This window comes from Bubalus kerabau, chromosome 1 (genome assembly GCF_029407905.1).
Source record: "Bubalus kerabau isolate K-KA32 ecotype Philippines breed swamp buffalo chromosome 1, PCC_UOA_SB_1v2, whole genome shotgun sequence".
Lineage (NCBI taxonomy): Eukaryota > Metazoa > Chordata > Mammalia > Artiodactyla > Bovidae > Bubalus > Bubalus kerabau.
The window spans coordinates 94,833,766-94,853,090 of record NC_073624.1 but is presented as its reverse complement, the minus strand read 5'-3'; the positions used below and the strand labels follow the sequence as shown (position 1 = coordinate 94,853,090).

General features: G+C 44.9%; 1 protein-coding gene across 1 annotated transcript; it reads right to left on the bottom strand.

The window, feature by feature from the left end:
* Positions 1 to 9,959: 9,959 nt before the first annotated feature.
* On the bottom strand, positions 9,960 to 15,237 carry LOC129641714 (keratin, type II cuticular Hb1-like). The gene is made up of 9 exons (XM_055566347.1): positions 14,818 to 15,237; positions 13,843 to 14,051; positions 13,188 to 13,248; positions 12,712 to 12,807; positions 12,320 to 12,484; positions 11,925 to 12,050; positions 11,452 to 11,672; positions 10,608 to 10,639; positions 9,960 to 10,072 (listed from the first exon to the last, which is right to left on the bottom strand). The coding sequence occupies exons 1-9, from the start codon at positions 15,235 to 15,237 to the stop codon at positions 9,960 to 9,962; spliced, it is 1,443 nt and encodes a 480-aa protein (XP_055422322.1).
* Positions 15,238 to 19,325: the final 4,088 nt, after the last annotated feature.

The following is a 19,325-nucleotide window of genomic DNA, read 5'->3' as shown; positions in this document are numbered from 1 at the left end:
AAAGTGCCCTCTGATCCTCTAATTGATCACTTTAATGTTTCACTTTCAATTTATGGACCTAGGTTTTCAGTAAGGGCTTGTGTTCAGGTTTTCATATGTTTTAGTTTTTTCACCAAGCCTTATGTTTAGGTTTCATTTCTTATAAACAGCATATTAACCTCATTATTTGTTAAATAATGTAATGAAAATGAAATATCCATGAACTACCTTACTGCCACAAGAACCCATTCTGTCCTCTCCCTCTCACTCTGGAGGTAACCACTTCCTTGAATTTGTGTCAACATCCCCTTGCTTTTTTTTTTTAAGTTTTATCACATACATTACATATTTCTAAAAATATATCTGTAAGGTTTTCTTGTTTGTTTTTTAATAAAAAGGGTATCAGTTACACAGTGCTTGCTTTTTTTGTTGTTGTCTTTTAACATTATATAGCTAGGATTCCTCCCCTAGCATTCATAGTATTCTCTTGAGCGAATATACTACATTTCTATGTTGTTCTGTTTTATTTTTTCCTTTTACAAAGTTGGTTCTACAACCATTTTTCTAAATGACCCCTGATGCACATATGTGAGAATTTCTCTTTGATACACATCTAAGATCTAGGACTGGAACTTGGGGATCTTAGAATGGTCAAATGTTCAACATGACAAAACAAAAATTATCTGCCAAAGTTGTTATAGTAAGAATTTACACTTTGGTCAGCACTATATGACTTCCCAGGTGGAGCTAGTGGTAAAGAATCTGCCTTCCGATGCAAGAGAATCAAGAGACACAGATTCAAACCCTGAGTTGGGAAGATCGCCTGGAGTGAAACATGGAGACCCACTCCAGTATTCTTGCCTGGAGAATCCCATGGACAGAGGAGCCTGGTGGGCTACAGTTCAGTTCAGTTCAGTTCAGTTGCTCAGTTGTGTCCAACTCTTTGCGACCCCATGAATTGCAGCACACCAGGCCTCCCTGTCCATCACCAACTCCTGGAGTTCACTCAGACTCACGTCCATCGAGTCAGTGATGCCATCCAGCTATCTCATCCTCTGTCGTCCCCTTCTCCTCCTGCCCCCAATCCCTCCCAGCATCAGAGTCTTTTCCAATGAGTCAACTCTTCGCATGAGGTGGCCAAAGTACTGGAGTTTCAGCTTTAGCATCAGTCCTTCCAAAGAAATCCCAGGGCTGATCTCCTTTAGAATGGACTGGTTGGATCTCCTTGCAGTCCAAGGGACTCTCAAGAGTCTTCTCCAACACCACAGTTCAAAAGCATCAATTCTTCGGTGCTCAGCCTTCTTCACAGTCCAACTCTCACTTCCATACATGACCACAGGAAAAACCATAGCCTTGACTAGACGAACCTTTGTTGGCAAAGTAATGTCTCTGCTTTTCAATATGCTGTCTAGGTTGGTCATAACTTTCCTTCCAAGGAGTAAGCGTCTTTTAATTTCATGCCTGCAGTCACCATCTGCAGTGATTTTGGAGCCCAAAAAAATAAAGTCTGACACTGTTTCCACTGTTTCCCCATCTATTTCCCATGAAGTGATGGGACCAGATGCCATGATCTTCGTTTTCTGAACGTTGAGCTTTAAGCCACCTTTTTCACTCTCCACTTCCACTTTCATCAAGAGGCCTTTTAGTTCCTCTTCACTTTCTGCCATTAGGGTGGTGTCATCTGCCTATCTGAGGTTATTGATATTTCTCCCGGCAATCTTGATTCCAGCTTGTGTTTCTTCCAGTCCAGCGTTTCTCATGATGTACTCTGCATTTAAGTTAAATAAGCAGGGTGACAATATACAGCCTTGATGTACTCCTTTTCCTATTTGGAACCAGTCTGTTGCTCCATGTCCAGTTCTAACTGGTTGCTTCCTGACCTGCATATAGATTTTTCAAAAGGCAGATCAGGTGGTCTGGTATTCACATCTCTTTCAGAATTTTCCACAGTTTATTGTGATCCACACAGTCAAAGGCTTTGGCATAGTCAATAAAGCAGAAGGAGATGTTTTTCTGGAACTCTCTTGCTTTTTCCATGATCCAGTGGATGTTGGCAATTTGATCTCTGGTTCCTCTGCCTTTTCTAAAACCAGCTTGAACATCAGGAATTTCACAGTTCGTGTATTGCTGAAGCCTGGCTTGGAGAATTTTGAGCATTACTTTACTAGCGTGTGAGATGAGTGCAATTGTGCGGTAGTTTGAGCATTCTTTGGCATTGCCTTTCTTTGGGATTAGAATGAAGACTGACCTTTTCCAGTCCTGTGGCCACTGCTGAGTTTTCCAAATTTGCTGGCATATTGAGTGCAGCACTTTCACAGCATCATCTTTCAGGATTTGAAATAGCTCCACTGGAATTCCATCACCTCCACTAGCTTTGTTCGTAGTGATGCTCTCCAAGGCCCACTTGACTTCACATTCCAGGATGTCTGGCTCTAGGTCAGTAATCACACCATCGTGATTATCTGGGTCATGAAGATCTTTTTTGTACAGTTCTTCTGTGTATTCTTGCCATCTCTTCTTAATATCTTCTGCTTCTGTTAGGTCCATACCATTTCTGTCCTTTATCGAGCCCATCTTTGCATGAAATGTTCCCTTGGTATCTCTAATTTTCTTGAAGAGATCTCTAGTCTTTCCCATTCTGTTGTTTCCCTCTATTTCTTTGCATTGATCGCTGAAGAAGGCTTTCTTATCTCTCCTTGCTATTCTTTGGAACTCTGCATTCAGATGCTTATATCTTTCCTTTGCTCCTTTGCTTTTCGCTTCTCTTCTTTTCACAGCTATTTGTAAGGCCTCCCCAGACAGCCATTTTGCTTTTTTGCGTTTCTTTTCCATGGGGATGGTCTTGATCCCTGTCTCCTGTACAATGTCACGAACCTCATTCCATAGTTCATCAGGCACTCATCTATCAGATCTAGGCCCTTAAATCTATTTCTCACCTCCACTGTATAATCATAAGGGATTTGATTTAGGTCATACCTGTATGGTCTAGTGGTTTTCCCTACTTTCTTCAATTTAAGTCTGAATTTGGCAATAAGGAGTTCATGATCTGAGCCACAGTCAGCTCCTGGTCTTGTTTTTGCTGACTGTATAGAGCTTCTCCATCTTTGGCTGCAAAGAATATAATCAATCTGATTTCGGTGTTGACCATCTGGTGATGTCCATGTATGAGTCTTCTCTTGTGTTGTTGGAAGAGGGTGTTTGTTATGACCAGTACATTTTCTTGGCAAAACTCTATTAGTCTTTGCCCTGCTTCATTCTGTATTCCAAGGCCAAATTTGCCTGTTACTCCAGGTGTTTCTTATCTTCCTACTTTTGCATTCCAGTCCCCTATAATTAAAAGGACATCTTTTTTGGGTGTTAGTTCTAAAAGATCTTGTAAGTCTTCATAGAATCGTTCAACTTCAGCTTCTTCAGCATTACTGGTTGGGGCATAGACTCGGATTACTGTGATATTGAATGGTTTGCCTTGGAAACGAACAGAGATCATTCTGTTGTTTTTGAGATTGCATCCAAGTACTGCATTTGGGACTCTTTTGTTGACCATTATGGCTACTCCATTTCTTCTGAGGGATTCCTGCCTGCAGTAGTAGATATAATGGTCATATGAGTTAAATTCACACATTCCAGTCCATTTCAGTTCGCTGATTCCTAGAATGTTGACATTCACTCTTGCCATCTCTTGTTTGACCACTTCCAATTTGCCTTGATTCATGGACCTGACATTCCAGGTTCCTATGCAATATTGCTCTTTACAGCATCAGACCTTGCTTCTATCACCAGTCACATGCACAGCTGGGTATTGTTTTTGCTTTGGCTCCATCCCTTCATTCTTTCTGGAGTTATTTCTCCACTGATCTCCAGTAGCATATTGGGCACCTACTGACCTGGGGAGTTCCTATTTCAGGGCTACAGTTCATGGGGTCACAAAGAGTCAGACACGGCTGAGTAACAGGCATGGCATGACAGCATTGTATGAAAGATTCATACATTCTCCACATGTCTTAATTTTCAACAGTTTAATGGGGACTTCCCTGGTGGTCCAGTGACTAAGACTCCATGCTCCCGATGCCAGGGGACTGGGTTCAATCCCTGGTCAGGAAACTAGATCCCACATCCTGCAACTAAGAGTTTTCATGCAGCAGTTAAAGATCCCATTTGCTGCAACTAAGACCCAGAACAGTCAAATATATAAATAAATATCTTTTAAAAAACAATTAAATAGTATAATCAATCTTATTTTTGACCTTGCTTTGAATTTTCATGATTACTGTTGAGGTTGAATAGCTCTTTAAATGTTTATTAGCCATATGGATTTGCTTTCTTTTGACCATTTTTTCCTATTGGATTGTTTGCCTTATTCCTATTGAATTAAAGATGTTCTTTATATTTCTAGATATTACTATTTTATCACTTATATGTATCACAAATAGCACTTTCAAATTTATAGCTCATCTTTTTACTTTCTTTACGGCATATTTTTATCAATAAAAGTTCTTAATTTTAATGTAGTCTAACTTATCAAGCTTTTATATTAAGCACTCTGTGTGACTTGCTTAAAAGTCCTTTTCTATACCAAGATCAGAAAGGTAGTCTCCATTTTTTTTCTTCTTAGAGTTTTAAAGTTTTGCGTTTGACATGTATAATTTTAATTTGCTTGAAATTGGTTTTGTGTATCACAGAAGTCAGAGATCCAATTTCATTCTTTCCCATGTGGATAACCAATGTATAGTTCTTTCTCTGCCATTGATCTGTGGATCAAAGATATATATAGATATATATCTATATAGATATAGATATAAGGTATATTTAGCTTTATATATTATATAATGTTATTTATGTCATATTTATTTAATATATTTATATCATATATACACACAAGAATAAATTGACCAATGTAACAAAACAGAGAGCCCCCAAATTGATATGTATTATATACGTGTGTGTCATATATACATATGATGCAATATATTATACTGTATGTCATAAGCATAAATAATGCAATACATATGTTTTATATATGTATGTATACAATACACATCAATTTAAGGGCTCTCTATTTTGTCTCATTGGTCAATTTGTCTAATCTTGTATAGATACTGCACTGAATTTCTGTAGCTTTCTGAAAGGGCAAATATTCATTCTTTCTTTTACATCAGTGCCTAACTATTCTCAAACTTTTCTCTTCACCATAAATTTAAGAAACAGCTTGTTAAGATTTATATAAACCCTTGTTTGGAATTCAATTGTAGTGGCACTGATACTGTAAATCAATTTAAGGAGAATTAATGTCTTCTTTTCTCTCAACAATGCTGTATCTCTTCATTTAGTTAGGTCTGCATTTTAACTTTCATTTCCTATAACATTTCGTAAAATGTTTGTATTTCTCTAGGCATAGTTCTCTCACATATTTGTTAGATTTATTTCTAAGTATCTTATGGGTTTTAAAGTCATTAGCTTATCTATTTTATTGGGAGATAATTTACATACAGTAAAATACACACAGTTCAACAAGTTTTGATAGATGTTTGCCCTCATTCAACCATCACTGAATGAAGATAAATGACATTCCAGCAAGCATCTCAGTAGTTTCCTTCACACCCCTTTGCAGCAATCTTCCCACCTCATCCAAGACAACTACTGAACTAATTTCTAGCAATGGAAATTAGTATCACCAGTTGGAGAGCTTCCTATGAATAGAAGCACACAGCGTACACTCTGATTATTTTCACTTAGCATAATGTTTTTGAATCATTCATGTTATTTCATGAATCAGTAGTTCATTCTTTTTTCTTGCTGAGTGATAATCATTACATGAATATATCTCTGTTTATCCATTTACCTATTAATAAAATGTTTTTATTGTTTCTACTTTGGGGCTATTATGATTCAAGCTCCTAAGTAATTCATGTACAAGTCTCTGTGTAGACCTGTTTTCATTTCTTGTAGATAAATACCCAAGAGAGGAATTGCTGTGCCATTTGGCAAATGTATGTTTAAATTTATAAGAAATTGGCAAACTGTTTTCAGAGGTGATTATATCATTTTATCCTCCATGAAAGTTCCAGCTACTCCAGCTACTAGGTCAGTCTTTTAAATAATTAGTCTTTTAAATGATTAGTCTAGTGGGTAAGCTTTTTCTCATTGTGGTTTAGTTTAGGTTTCTCTGATGACTAATAATGATGAATGGCTTCTCACATACTTCAGTTCAGTTCAGTTGCTCAGTCATGCCCAACTCTTTGCGACCCCATGAACTGCAGCATGCCAGGCTTCCCTGTTCATCACCAACTCCCGGAGCCTACTCAAACTCATGTCCATTTCATCAGTGAAGCCATCCAACCATCTTATCCTCTGTCGTCCCCTTCTCCTCCTGCCTTCAATCTTTCCCAGCATCAGGGTCTTTTCCAATGAGTCAGCTCTTCACATCAGGTGGCCAAAGTATTGGACTTTTAGCTTCAGCATCAACCATTCCAATGAATATTCAGGACTGATTTCCTTTAGGATTGGCTGGTTGGATCTCCTTGCAGTCCAAGGGACTCTCAAGAGTCTTCTCCAACACCACAGTTCAAAAGCATCAATTCTTTGGCACTCAGCTTTCTTTATGGTCCAACTCTCACATCCATACATGACTACTGGAAAAATCATGGCTTTGATTAGATGGAACTTTGTTGGCAAAGTAATGTCTCTGCTTTGTAATATGCTGTCTAGGTTGGTCATAGCTTTTCTTCCAAGGAGCAAGAGTCTTTTAATTTCATGGCTGCAGTTACCACCTGCAGTGATTTTGGACCCCCCAAAAATAAAGTCTCTCACCATTTCCATTGTTTCCTCATCTATTTGGCGTGAAATGATGGGACCAGATGCCATGATCTTAGTTTTCTGAATATTGAGTTTTAAGCCAACTCTTTCACTCTCCTCTTTCATTTTCATCAAGAGGCTCTTTAGTTCTTCACTTTCTGCCATAAGGGTGGTGTCATCTGTGTATCTGAGGTTATTGATATTTCTCCCAGCAATCTTGATTCTCACATACTTACTCAACCTTAATACACCTTTGTATTAGGTTTGTAAAGTGTCAACTGAAGTCTTTTACCCATTTTGATTGAGTTGTTTGTCTTCTTGTTACCGAACCCAAGTCTGACTGCTCAATGCTTGAAAACTATTAAAGAGGCCAGGCTAGTGGAAAGAAACTTTGCTTTATTTTGCATGCCAGCAAGCAAGGAGGCAGGATGGGGGTGGGGGAGGTGGTCACCTGTCCAAAAACTGACTCCCCCGACCACTGACAGGGGGCAAGAGCTTTTATAGACAGAAGGAGAGGGTTACATGCAGAAATAGCACAGTCAGCTCTGACAGTCATCTTGAGGTTGGTCATCAGTGGTCTGACCAGTGTCAACTTGACTGTTTTAGGTATAGTTTATCTTCAGGTCCATGGTCTATTTGTTCTCATTTCCTTGAGGCCAAATCTTGGAATTACAGCAGCTTATGTCATGGCTACAGTCTGGTCATCATACAGTTACCTTCTTCCACCTGGTGAGGGTTTCAGTATCTATAAGATGGTTCATAGGATATGGCTCAGCATATTATCCACAGTCCTTGAGAGGGAACTAAATGTCCCTCATTATGCTTAATGACTATATTATTATTATGTTGTCTCCTTTGATTGTTTTCCTTTGTTTCTGCATTTTCTGATTTCTCTGATTAAACTTATTCTTTGGCTAAAGTTTTTCCATGGACAAAATGCAGGCAGAGGACACGAGGGGGCAAGGACTATGGGGTCCTGCTCCATTTCATTCTTATTGAGAGCTGAGTTCTTTACATTTACATTTAATGTAATCGTTGATATGATTGGTTTTAAGTCAGTAATTTTGTTGTCTGTTTCACATTTGTCTGGTGTGCTTTTTCTGTTCTCTAAAGTTCGTTTCCTGCCTTCTTTTGATTTAATCAAACATTTTTTAAATATTTCAAGATTATTTATTCTATTGGCGTTTTAGCACTTTTTTTTTTTATAATAAACACTGTTTAGTGATTGTTCTAGAGCTAAAACTGATTGTGCATCCTTGGGACTTGCCTGGTGGTTCAGTGGTTAGGACTCTGATTCCACCGGTGGGGCTGAGGTTCAGTCCCTGGTCGGAGAACCAAGATACTATAAGCCATGCAACTTGATTTAAAAAAAAAAGCATCCTTAATTTATCAAAGTCAATTAAGATCCCCTGGAGGAGGACATGGCAATCCTCTCTCCAGTATTCTTGCCTGGAGAATCCCATGGACAGAGGAGCCTAGCGGGCTGCAGTCCCTAGGGTTGCAAAGAGTTGGACACGACTGAAGCATCTGAGCACACGCACAAGTCATCTTCCTGGGGATTAGGCTGATGTGAGATGCTTCTGTTCACCCCACTTATGATAGCATCTTGGTTCACATTTCATGATTTTTGATTAATTGTGAGCTTCCGTTTGTTGTAACACTCTCTGGAAGAATTCCTAGAAGCCTGGGTTTGAATGGCATTCTTCTAGAAAGGATTTGTATTTGCTCTTGCCAGATTCAGGGGAGAACCACCAACCTGGGCTCATTTTAAACAATGTTCTCAAGTGCGGTACTGTGGGTATTTGCCACCAAAAGAAAAAAAAAAAAGTAAACTGCGGCCCAGAGCTGGATGAGAGCAAACTTGTGGTTTAAAGTTATCAGGAAAAACTTTTCTTTACCAAAGCCAAGGTCAAGACGTACATGTTTCTTTCCTCTCTTTTTGTGGATTCTTGTCCTGCTTCCCCCTTCACTGAGGATCATCCAGTTGCCTATTATGGACCTTGGGTCCTATTTTCCCTTTTATGGGCCTAGGCTTTGTGTCCTGTCCCCTAACCATAGTGGGCTTCCATCCATTGAATGCCAATCACCAACAGATGCCCCTTCCATGCCATCAGGCTTCATCATTCACATACTTCCCTGGAGTCATGCTTATTGTTATTGTTATCCAACTCTGATCATCTCCCATGTGTTCTTGCTAGCTCATGATGCATTAAAATATTTTTTAAGTATATTATCTAGAATTTTAATGACAAAAACTTTATTCAGAGTTCCTAGTCTAATTTACTGCAAGAAAAGAAGTTGCTGGTGGCATTCTTCAGAGAAAACAATTCATGTAGTTTGGTGACTCGTTAGATAGGGAAAATAGGTGTCAAAGAGTTTTAAGCTGGAGATATTAGAAAGAACTGATAGAAAGAAGGAAAGTTGATGAATGGGCCATCTGTAGACGGGAAAATGATGAGATATTTTAAGGCTGCTTGAATTTCAATTATCAGTGCAACATTCATGTGGAGGTGCCCCGTGGTCGATCGGAAACCTCAGAGATGAATTCATTCATTCTCTCAACATTGCTCAGTGCCTGCTATAAGCCAACATTGTGTCAGACACTTCCTAGCACTAGAGAACTACCTCAGAGAGCTCTGAGCCATCGGAGCGCCCCTCCTCAAGGTCCCCAGCCCTGACCACACAAGAGCACAGCCTGAGCAGCAGGCACCCCTACTCCCCCAACTCCCCACCCCCCACTTCCTGGAGATCCCACCCACCCATTCCAGGCCTGGAATAACGGACAGAAAGATGCACACATATGATGGAAACTAGATGGCTTTATTTTAAGCACAGTTAGCAAGGAGGAAAGATTTGGGAAAGGAAGTGACGAACATTCAAGAATGCAAGGGAAAGAAAGGTGGGAGGGGGACTTAGGTGTTGCCCTCTTTGTGGGATCAGAGAGCCCAGGATCCTCAAATAGACTACATCCACGGATCACTCCTCCTAGCAGTCTTTCTCAGCTGGAGGCAGGCAGGAGACAAGGAGGGGAGGAAGGGACTCCCACACAAGAATTGAGAGGTGGACAGTAGAGAAGGTGAGTCAGAATGATGGGTTGCACATGGTAGGGTTGGGCAGACAGGCCAGCTGGGAGGCTCGGAGAGGGTGAGATGGGCTGGGGCTTGGGTGCCTCCTCAAGTCCTGCCAACTCAACACTTCTTACAGCTGCTGCCACAGGCTCCCACCCCATAGGAACTGATGCCACAGGTACGGGTGGCTGAGAGGTCACCACATACAACTCCACCCTGGGAGCGGCTCACACCTGCGCAGAGACAATAATGGTAAGTCAGAACCTTCGGGGATGGTGGGGAGCTGGTCCCAAGCATAGCTCCCTCCCTAACACCCAGTAGGACATCTCTGGATCATCCACATCTCCAGAGAGAAAGACAATCTGAACTCCTGTGTGGTCTTAGGACTCCCATCCTCACTGGACAGGAATGACCTCAATATTTCTTAATCTATTCTTCTGTAGCTGATTTCAGGAAGACCTCCATGCAGACAACCACGCTGATAAAATACCTGTTTTGATCCAGAACAAGACAACTGGAGTATGGACAAGTGTGTTTGGACAAGGACAAAGTCAGAGCTTCCTATGATGGGGAAAATAAGACTGATACTCTAACAGGCAGGAGGTGAAGTGTTATTCCACTCATAACCTGTCAACCAGCTCCCTCTTTGTAACTGTGTGGTTGGAAATGAATGGAACTCTTCTCCCCGGGTCTTTTCACCCTCAGAGCTAAGACATTCTTCCCACTGTCTCACTTCAGTGTCTCCCCTTCAGGGCCCGAATTACTCACTGACATTCACAGCATTGATGCCTTCACACAGCCTAATGTGGGAGAGAAAAGAGCATTAGGACTGGGTGTTAGTTTCTGACAACGATCCCAGAAGTCACATGGTCACCCACTCTGAACCTGATCACCTAAGGAGCCACCCAAGTTCCTCACCAGAAGGTCAGAGAAGGTCTGGGGTCCAGCACCCCTAGAGGCTCAGCATCTCCCCAGCTCTGTTTCAAGAGAACACAAGGGGCAGGATCTCCCAGTCCCTCTAGGAAGACGGTCCTACTGAAGTGCAGTGGGACTGCCCCCAGGACTCCAGCTTCAGACTGCCTACCCCACTCCTACTGACTAGCTCTACCATCCTGAACAATCCAGTCTCCCTGGGCCACAAACTTGTTGTCTCTGTAATCGAAATGTATTTTTCTATTTGCCCTTTCAGTTTGAGGCCATTTTTATCCTGTCCCTTAAGCAAGGGTGTTCTGGCACCAGCTCCTACCAGTTGGTTCACAGATACTGTTTTGTACATTTCTAGCCAACTCTGCATGAAGTCACAGTGGTAGCTTGAGCCCAGCCATGATTGAAGTATTTATACCACTAAAATATGCAAATATTATACATCATAGACTTTTTATTCCCTCAGAGAACCAGCAAACTATTGTCCCTAACTAAATGATGTAGGAGCCCATTGGAAATCAGACAGGGGGCTCAACTGAGACTGTTCTCCTTAGCCTCTCCTCAGAGCAGAGAGGGAGGCAGAAAGGGTTCCAAGATGTGAGCAGAAGAAGGAATGGGGGAGTAGTAGAGGAAAAAAAAAGGGACAGGTCTATGCAATTGAGGCCCCAGCTGTGCAGACTGTACCCACCTCTGCTCCTCGCCCTCCAGCAGGCGCCTGTAGGTGGCGATCTCGATGTCCAGGCCCAGCTTGGAGCTCATCACCTCCTGGTACTCCTTGAGCAGGCAGGCCATGTCCTGCTTGGCCTTCTGCAGGGCTTTCTCCAGCCCCGCCAGCTTGCCCTGGGCATCATTAAGGGCCGCCTCGCCCTGCTGCTCCGCCTGGGTCACTGCGGCCTCCAGCTTGGAGTTCTAAGGGCCCAGGAGAGAACAAGGTGGGTTATGGCCTCTGGGTCTCTGTGTCCATTTCCTGGATGTGTCTAGTCTCTCTACCTAGATGAGATGGCCCCAGAAACAGACCTCTCCCCTTCATCAACTGGGGCTCCCTGAAGGGCCATAACCTGGGACTCAAGTCATACAAATGGGCTGGAGAGTGAATGGTGAGATCCAGCTGGGCACACACACTGCCTGTGGGACCCTGGGTGGGCCTCAAAAAAACCCTACCTGGCTCTTAGCATTTTCAATCTCAGCTGTCAGCCTCTGGATCAGGCGGTTGAGCTCATTGATCTCCTCCTTGGTGCGGCTCAGGGTCTCCCCATGCCGGATCACTGTGGCCTTGATCTCCTCATACTGGAAGAGGAAGCAGAGAGGCTTATGAAAAATCAGGACAGACCTCCCACACATTCAGGACAACCTAGATGATTTGCAGATTGTCCAGTTCTCAGCCTGTGCAACCATACACGGCAGCCCTGCCTTTCTACCCCAGCCTGAGAGATGTCAATACTTTATTTACCGTCCCTAGGGATCAGAATCCCCAGACAAAAGTAGCCTTTTTATAATAAATGCCTTGAATCCCCCCCAGCGCCACATCTAGGAGGCAGGTGTCCTGGACCACTCACCTTGCTGCGGTACCAGCTCTCAGCCTTGGCCCGACTGCGGCTGGCGATTTCATCATAGTGAGCCTTGATCTCGGCGACAATGCTGTCCATGTTCAGGTACCGGCTATTGTCCATCTTGACAATAACTGAGGTGTCTGAGATGTGGGCTTGCATGACTCTCAACTCCTGTGGGGCCAAGAGTCATTCACATTACATACACCATCCAGAGCCAAGTAGAACAGAGTTCACATTCTACCTTTACACACACACACACACACACACACACACACACACACACAAGCCCACAATTTCCAAAACCCTCACGCCTGCAGGCACCCCTGTCTATTTCCTCTGTACACAGGCCGGCCTGGGAAGCAGGAGACCTGAGTAATGTTCTCTCTGCTGGTGCTTACCTCTTCATACAGGGTCTTCAGGAAGCCCACCTCCTCTACCAGGCTGTGTGCGTTGGCCTCCAGATCTCCCTTGAGCACATAGGCACAATTAACCTCCTGGAGATACAAACACACAGCAATCCCTGGTCATTGCAGAGGCTTTCCAGCGGGGGCTCCACCTCCCCCAACCCCATCCCCAGCCCTGCAAAGCAAGTCATAGGCATAGATCAGTAAGTCAAGAATAAGGGAACTAAGGTCTCCCACCAACTCTAGCAAAACGTCCTGTGTGACTTTAGAAAGTCCTTCCATCTCTCTGGGCCACCCTATTAAGGAAGAGCCAAAGAATGCTTGCCCTGTAGATCTCCCAGAGTGTGAAAAGGGAAATGCCCTTCTATCGGTTGGAATAAAATATAAGTTTATTAACTGAACAAGGGCATACCGATGCCCTGAGGGCTACCAGACTCCCAGGCAACTATCCCCCAAGCAGACCTACTCACCTGCTTGATTTTGACAAACTCATTCTCTGCCGTGGTCTTCAGGGCGACCTCTTCTTCATACCTCCACAAGGGAAGGGAATTTGAAACAAGAGATTTAGCTAGTAATGGAAAGGAGGGCTCAACCTGACCCATCACATCCAGCCCCCAGGATATCTGAAACATCCCTCTCACCCATATCCCTAATTACACATTTCTCTAACTTAGACATGATTCACTTTAAAGATATTGGTTTTGTTATTACTCAAGTATAATAAACTGCCTGGAAAGGTGGATGGAACTAGTAAGTTGAACCAGTGATTGTGAACAGTGGAGAAGACATAGTGTCATTTCTTTGTACCTCCAGTACCTAGCACAGTAAAGCAAAAGAGTGAGTGTTCAGAACAGGTTTATGGGATGGGTCAATGGATGGATGGATGGATGGATGAAGAGGGATATGGTCGCTAGCCTAAGAAGTTCATAACGCAATAGAAAAAGACTCTTTGCTGACATTTCAGCTTCTCTTCTTTTCGTGTGTCTTCCTGTCACTGCCTTTAAAGCTGATAAAAGCAAAAGCAGGTTAATGAAGAAGTTTCTAAGGCCAGTGTGCTCAGTGGTTCCCCAATTGTCGTATCATGTCAACCTTCTGAGAGAAGTGGACCTTCCCAAATGCACTCACTTCTTCTTGTAGCCCTGCAGCACCTCCTGCAGGCTGTTGAGCTCTGAGGCCAGCCTCCCGCTGTCGGCCTCCACACGCTCAGCCTCCCGCCTCAGCGTCTCGATGTAGCCATTGAACAGGAGCTCCAGGTTGCTCTCGCAGCAGCGCTGGTTCTGGTAGAACTTCCACTTGGTCTCCAGCAGCTTGTTCTGCTGCTCCAGGAAGCGCACCTGCCGCCCAGAGGAATAGTCACCCAGACAGCCGTAATCCCAGCATCCTGCAGGACCTACCCTCCAAAACTTCCGCCCATCCCTTCCCCCATCCCACCCCAACACATACATGAGGATCTCTGTCACTGAGATGGCTGCAGATCTGAGTCCAAGTATCCATGATCAAGCGGAAAAGTCCTTTCTCATGCCTGGCTTCACTGTGCCAGGAATCAAAATCCCCTCCCAAATGACTAAGCCTTCCCCTGGAAAACCTTCCCCAGTTAGGTCTCCTGCTGGCCCATTCCTGTCTGAAGTGAACATTACTGGGGAAGCCTCAGCTGGCCCCAGAGTTCAGTGTGAGAGTGTGTGAGTGAGTGAGTGTGGGACGGGGGTGCGGAGAGAGAGATTGGCAGGGGACAACTAAGCATTCCAGGTGTCCGCAAGGATGACCCTATAGTCCTATTTCTATTTCTTTTTTTCTTCTGTTTCTATTTCTGACGTAAATTTTGTATGTGTCCCATGGGGGACAGGGGTCTGTGTCCGCTTCCCTCTGACATGCAGTTCCAAGCCTGTTCTTATCTCTCTTGTACGTTATAACAGTGCTATCATACCAGGAGCCCCTGCTCAATGCTCACATCTCTCTAGTCTGTCTGTGCCCTGGAAATGTGTCCATCTCCTCCATCGGACTTGGGGTTCATCTGGTCCACATCTCTCTTACTCCCTGACTAACCCTTCAGTGCCTACCCAGGAAAGAAGGTTCAGGAAGGGTGTGATCAAGGACACCCACCTTGTCAATGAAGGCAGCAAACTTGCTGTTGAGGCTCTTGATCTGCTCCTTCTCCTGGTGCTTTATGCTCTGCACATTGGGGTCGATCTCCAGGTTGAGGGGCCTGAGGAGGCTCTGGTTGACTGACACAGAGGTGATGCAGGGAGGGCTGGGGCCACCAGAGCGGTACCCAAAGCTGTGGCTGCTGGAACCAGCACGGGAGCCCCCACAGACACTGCGACTGCTGAAGCCCCCAGTGAGCCCACGGTAGCAGGAGACACCGCGGTAAGGAGCAGCCGTGATGCAGCAGCGGCTGGGCCTGGGCCCGCAGGCCGAGACACAGCTGAAGGTGCGCCCAGGAGCGTACCTTTGAGTGGTCACACAGGAGCTGGAATTGCGGACTCCACTACGGGAGCTAAAGCAAGCTGATCCACAGGTCATAGTGACTCAAGCCTGGAGGAGATGAAGCCGGAGGAAGAGGAGAAGGGTTCTGAGCTCTCCCTCACTGTCTGTGCCTTTTATAAACCCAGACACCTGGCGCTGTCTACATCACCACGTGGAGCAAACTTCTTGTCACCTTTATGGGCTTGGGGAATTTCTCAGTCATTTCTCTGCTCTTGGGATAATATCATCAAGATGGGGCTTTGGAAAATCCTATACTCAGGCAACTCTGAAGCCTTGGCAGAATTTTTTCCATAGTTCAGGGCCTGAGGGTGCCAAGGAGCCTAGGTCAACCAAGGCCTAGGGACTCTGCATTTTGCAAGATAATTGAGGAGAGGAAGGGAAGCTGGGTTGGGATAATGGTTTTCAGGTCAGCTGGACTCATAACCTCTGACTTTTAGTTTGGGCCACAAGATGCACTAAGACCAGGGACAAAGGGTGGGCCAGCCTAGGGTGGGAAGGTGAGCATGGACCCTGGCAGCTTTGAGAGCAAGAGCCTTCCAGGGGCTTCACAGGTAGGTCTTGGGGGCCAACTCTTCAGGGCAACCTATGACACTTGACCCTTGGCATGGCCAGAAGGAAACTGTGTTTACTCCCACCAAGACATGGAAAAGCCAGTCATACAACCAAAAAAAAGTATTTGTTCAGCCACTTCATGCTGGGGGATCCATGAAGTGAGTAGATGTGTGTGAGCAGTGTGGTGTGAGAGTTCAGTATCTGAATCCCTAAAACCCCCTCTGTCCACCCACCTCCACCCCTCTTTGTGTGCCTTCAAGATTCCTCACCCACACCTAACACAGAGTGTCTTCCTCAACTAGACTTTAAGTGCAAGGCCACACTCCCCAGACAGTCTCTTTCAAAGGCCTCCCTGTTTTCTGGGGCATTTTCAGAAGAGCTTCTCCAATAAGCTCTGGGCCTGGACTGAGTGGTGGGACCTGGGATCCATTCCAAGAAACTTCAATGGGCAGGAGGCCCCAGCTCCCAGACCTGGAAGACAAGGCAGGCCCAGGGTGGGGGTGAGGGGAGTGCGGAGGCCAGGATGGTTGGAAGGGAAGGTATCTGGGGCAACCAATGGGCCATAGAGGGGAAATAATAACAACAACAATAATGATAACAGCTGATATTTATTGACCACTTACTAGGCACCAGGCATTGTATTAATGCTTTACATATACACTCACTTTATCCACATCACATCCCCGGATAAGTTTGATTATCTTCATTCTAGATACAAAGGTAACTGAGGCTCAGAGAGGTTATGGAATTTTCATCCAGATTGCAAGGTGCAGAGCCCAGGCTTGAACCCAGGTATGTCTGATTCCAGAATCACTTTGACTATTATTCCATGGAGAAAAAAGAAGTGTGTCTCTGAAATGGGCATGCTGATGTTCAAGATGTTTCATAAGGACGCCTTGGGTTACCAAAAGTAGACACACACACACACCCTCCACATACTATCCTCACATCCCATTTGGTCACACACGGTGAATACAGCCTTCTCCCGGTCAACTACCTCTCACACTCAGCTTGACAGTCTAAGCCCACCTTACCCACCCACCATTTTCACCATCCCCCTGCCTCCTTTCCCCCTAACCTCATCCATCCCCCATTTTCCAACCTAAGTAGACTCGCTGCCAGCTGTTCCCCCACATCCTCTGGCCTCCCTCGCTTTGTGTCTTTGCTTACATGGTTCCCTCTGCCTGAACCCTCCTCCCCTCTCTCTTCCCTGTACATCCAGCTCTTCAGTGTTTTTCATCCCCAGCCAAGCTGTCATTTCCTGTAAGACCATGCCCTGACCTCTGGCCCCAAGGCACTGGAGGCTGACTCTCCCACCAAGTACCCTGGCATTAAAGTCAGATCCCCTGCAGCCTTGATTTAAGTCCTTTGCATGTGCCTGCCCTCCGTGGGGACTGCAGACTCCTTCCAACTCTGAGCCTGGCTCCTGTTGGGTATCTATTTGCTCCCTGCCTTGTATCGGCTCCAGGGGCCTAGGGTGGGGGTAAAGAAGAGACACGACACCAACTTTCCATCCGTTGACTGGTGGGTTGGAGATAAAGGGGGCAAGGGATCAATTTCTAGAAGATGTGGCTGAAAATGGAGCAGCCCCCCTCTTCCCCATCACTGTGACCACCAACTGTCTTTATGGGGAAGTCTGTCCTTGAATGTAACAGAAATTGGAGCTGGGTCAGGGATTGGTACTGACACTTGGAGGACCACTGTGCTTTAGTTGTCAAACCTGTCATTTCCATCCTTCCGGTCATGTTAGAGAGCACAACTCAGCCTGCAGGCCTCTGGTCTCTTGGGGCTTTAAATGCACTTAATTATCAGTGTGAACAAAAGCTGATTATTAACCTCCTCATTGATTGTGATAGCACAGAAAATCTGCTCCATCCATCCACCAAAATGCAGAAGGAGATCCAAGCAAGCATCATGAAAGTGCTTCTGTAAGTCTAATTTAAATCTTTAAATTAAGGAAATTAAATACTTTGGGGTAAGTCCATTTCCTCTTGTGAGGGAGATACCAAGGGAAGACTTCTTCAATACCAGTTTAGTCCCTAAAGAAAATTGGAGTAGAGGGCTTCCCAGGCGGCTCAGTGGTGAAGAATCCACCTGCCAATGCAGGGCACACAGGTTCAGTCCCTGGTCTGGAAAGATCCCTCATGCAGATCAACTAAGCCCGTGTGTCACAAACTACTGAGCCCGCTTGCTGCAACTAAAGAGTAGCCCCTCTCTCTACAACTAGACAAAAATCCGCACAGTGACGAAGAGCCAGCACAGCCAAAAATAAATAATTTTTTAAAGAAGAAAACTGGAGTAGAAATTCATAATCCTGAAGCCATTAGTCACACAGCTACAGCTGGGAGCAGAAGCAAAAGACACTGGAGGTGGGGCTCCATCTTCTACAGAGGATGGCACTAAGGTTACACTGAAACCCCTGCAAAATCAAAGCTGGACCAAAGGGATTCAGGCCCACAAGAGAATTGGGAAAGACAGCAAAGGGAGCAGTGAGGCACTCCCTAGAAATGGGACACCAGGCCACCAAAGCCAGGCATGCCCGGCCAGGGTGACCTCTGCTGTTCCAGGATTTAATTACCCCTTTGCATAATAACAAGTCATATTTAAAAGCAAAGGAAGCCAAAGATGATTTGCGTATTTCTCTTTAATGCAAGCTGCTGAGTTCACACTCTGGTTTCCTCTGTCCATAATTGGACACATAATTAACTACCATTATGACAGCTTGTAGCCTTCTAGGGTTTTGGCCATGAGCAAGCATCAGTTGAGGAGAAGGCTTTGGATCAGACTTTGGATCTGATTTCTCTAAGACCCCAAAGCCTAGCAGTCTGGGCTCCTGCCTCCATGAGGAACTTAACTCTCATTCAGTCCTGAAGACTCAGACCCTTGAGTCTTGGCAGAGGGCTAGGAGCCTCCTTCCAGATTCTGACTTTGCCCTTGATGGACCCTTCTGTGCTTTACCTTGTTTTTTTTTTTTAATCATTATTTTTATTTGTTTGTTTCTGACTGTGCTGGGTCCTTGTTGCCGCGAGGGCCTTTCTCTAGTTGTGGAGAGCGGGGGCTACGCTCTAGTTGCAGCAAGTAAGCTCAGTAGATGTGGCTCTCAGGCTCTACAGCACAGATTCAACAGTTGTGGCACACAGGCTTAGTTGCCTCACAGCATGTGGGATCTTCCCAGACCAGAGCTCAAACCCGTGTCTCCTGCGTTGGCAGGCAGATTCTTTACCACTGAGCCACCAGGGAAGCCCCCGTGCTTGATTGTAAATAAGCCATTGGTTCACTCTGAGTTCACCTTCCTAATCAAGTAAATGGGCACAGTAATTCGGACCTCAGAAGAATGCCCTCGGGGTTAGATGAAATAATGCAGTATAAATTCCTCACACATTGTATGTGCTTGTGTCCTCAGTCGCTTCAGTCGTCTCCTGCTCTTTCCAACCTCACAGACTGTAGCCCACCAGGCTCCTCTGTCCATGGGATTCTCCAAGCAAGAATACTGGAGTGGGTTGCCATGCCTTCCTCCAGGGGATCTTTCCAACCCAGGGATTGAACTCGCTTCTGTTGCGTCTCCTGCCTTG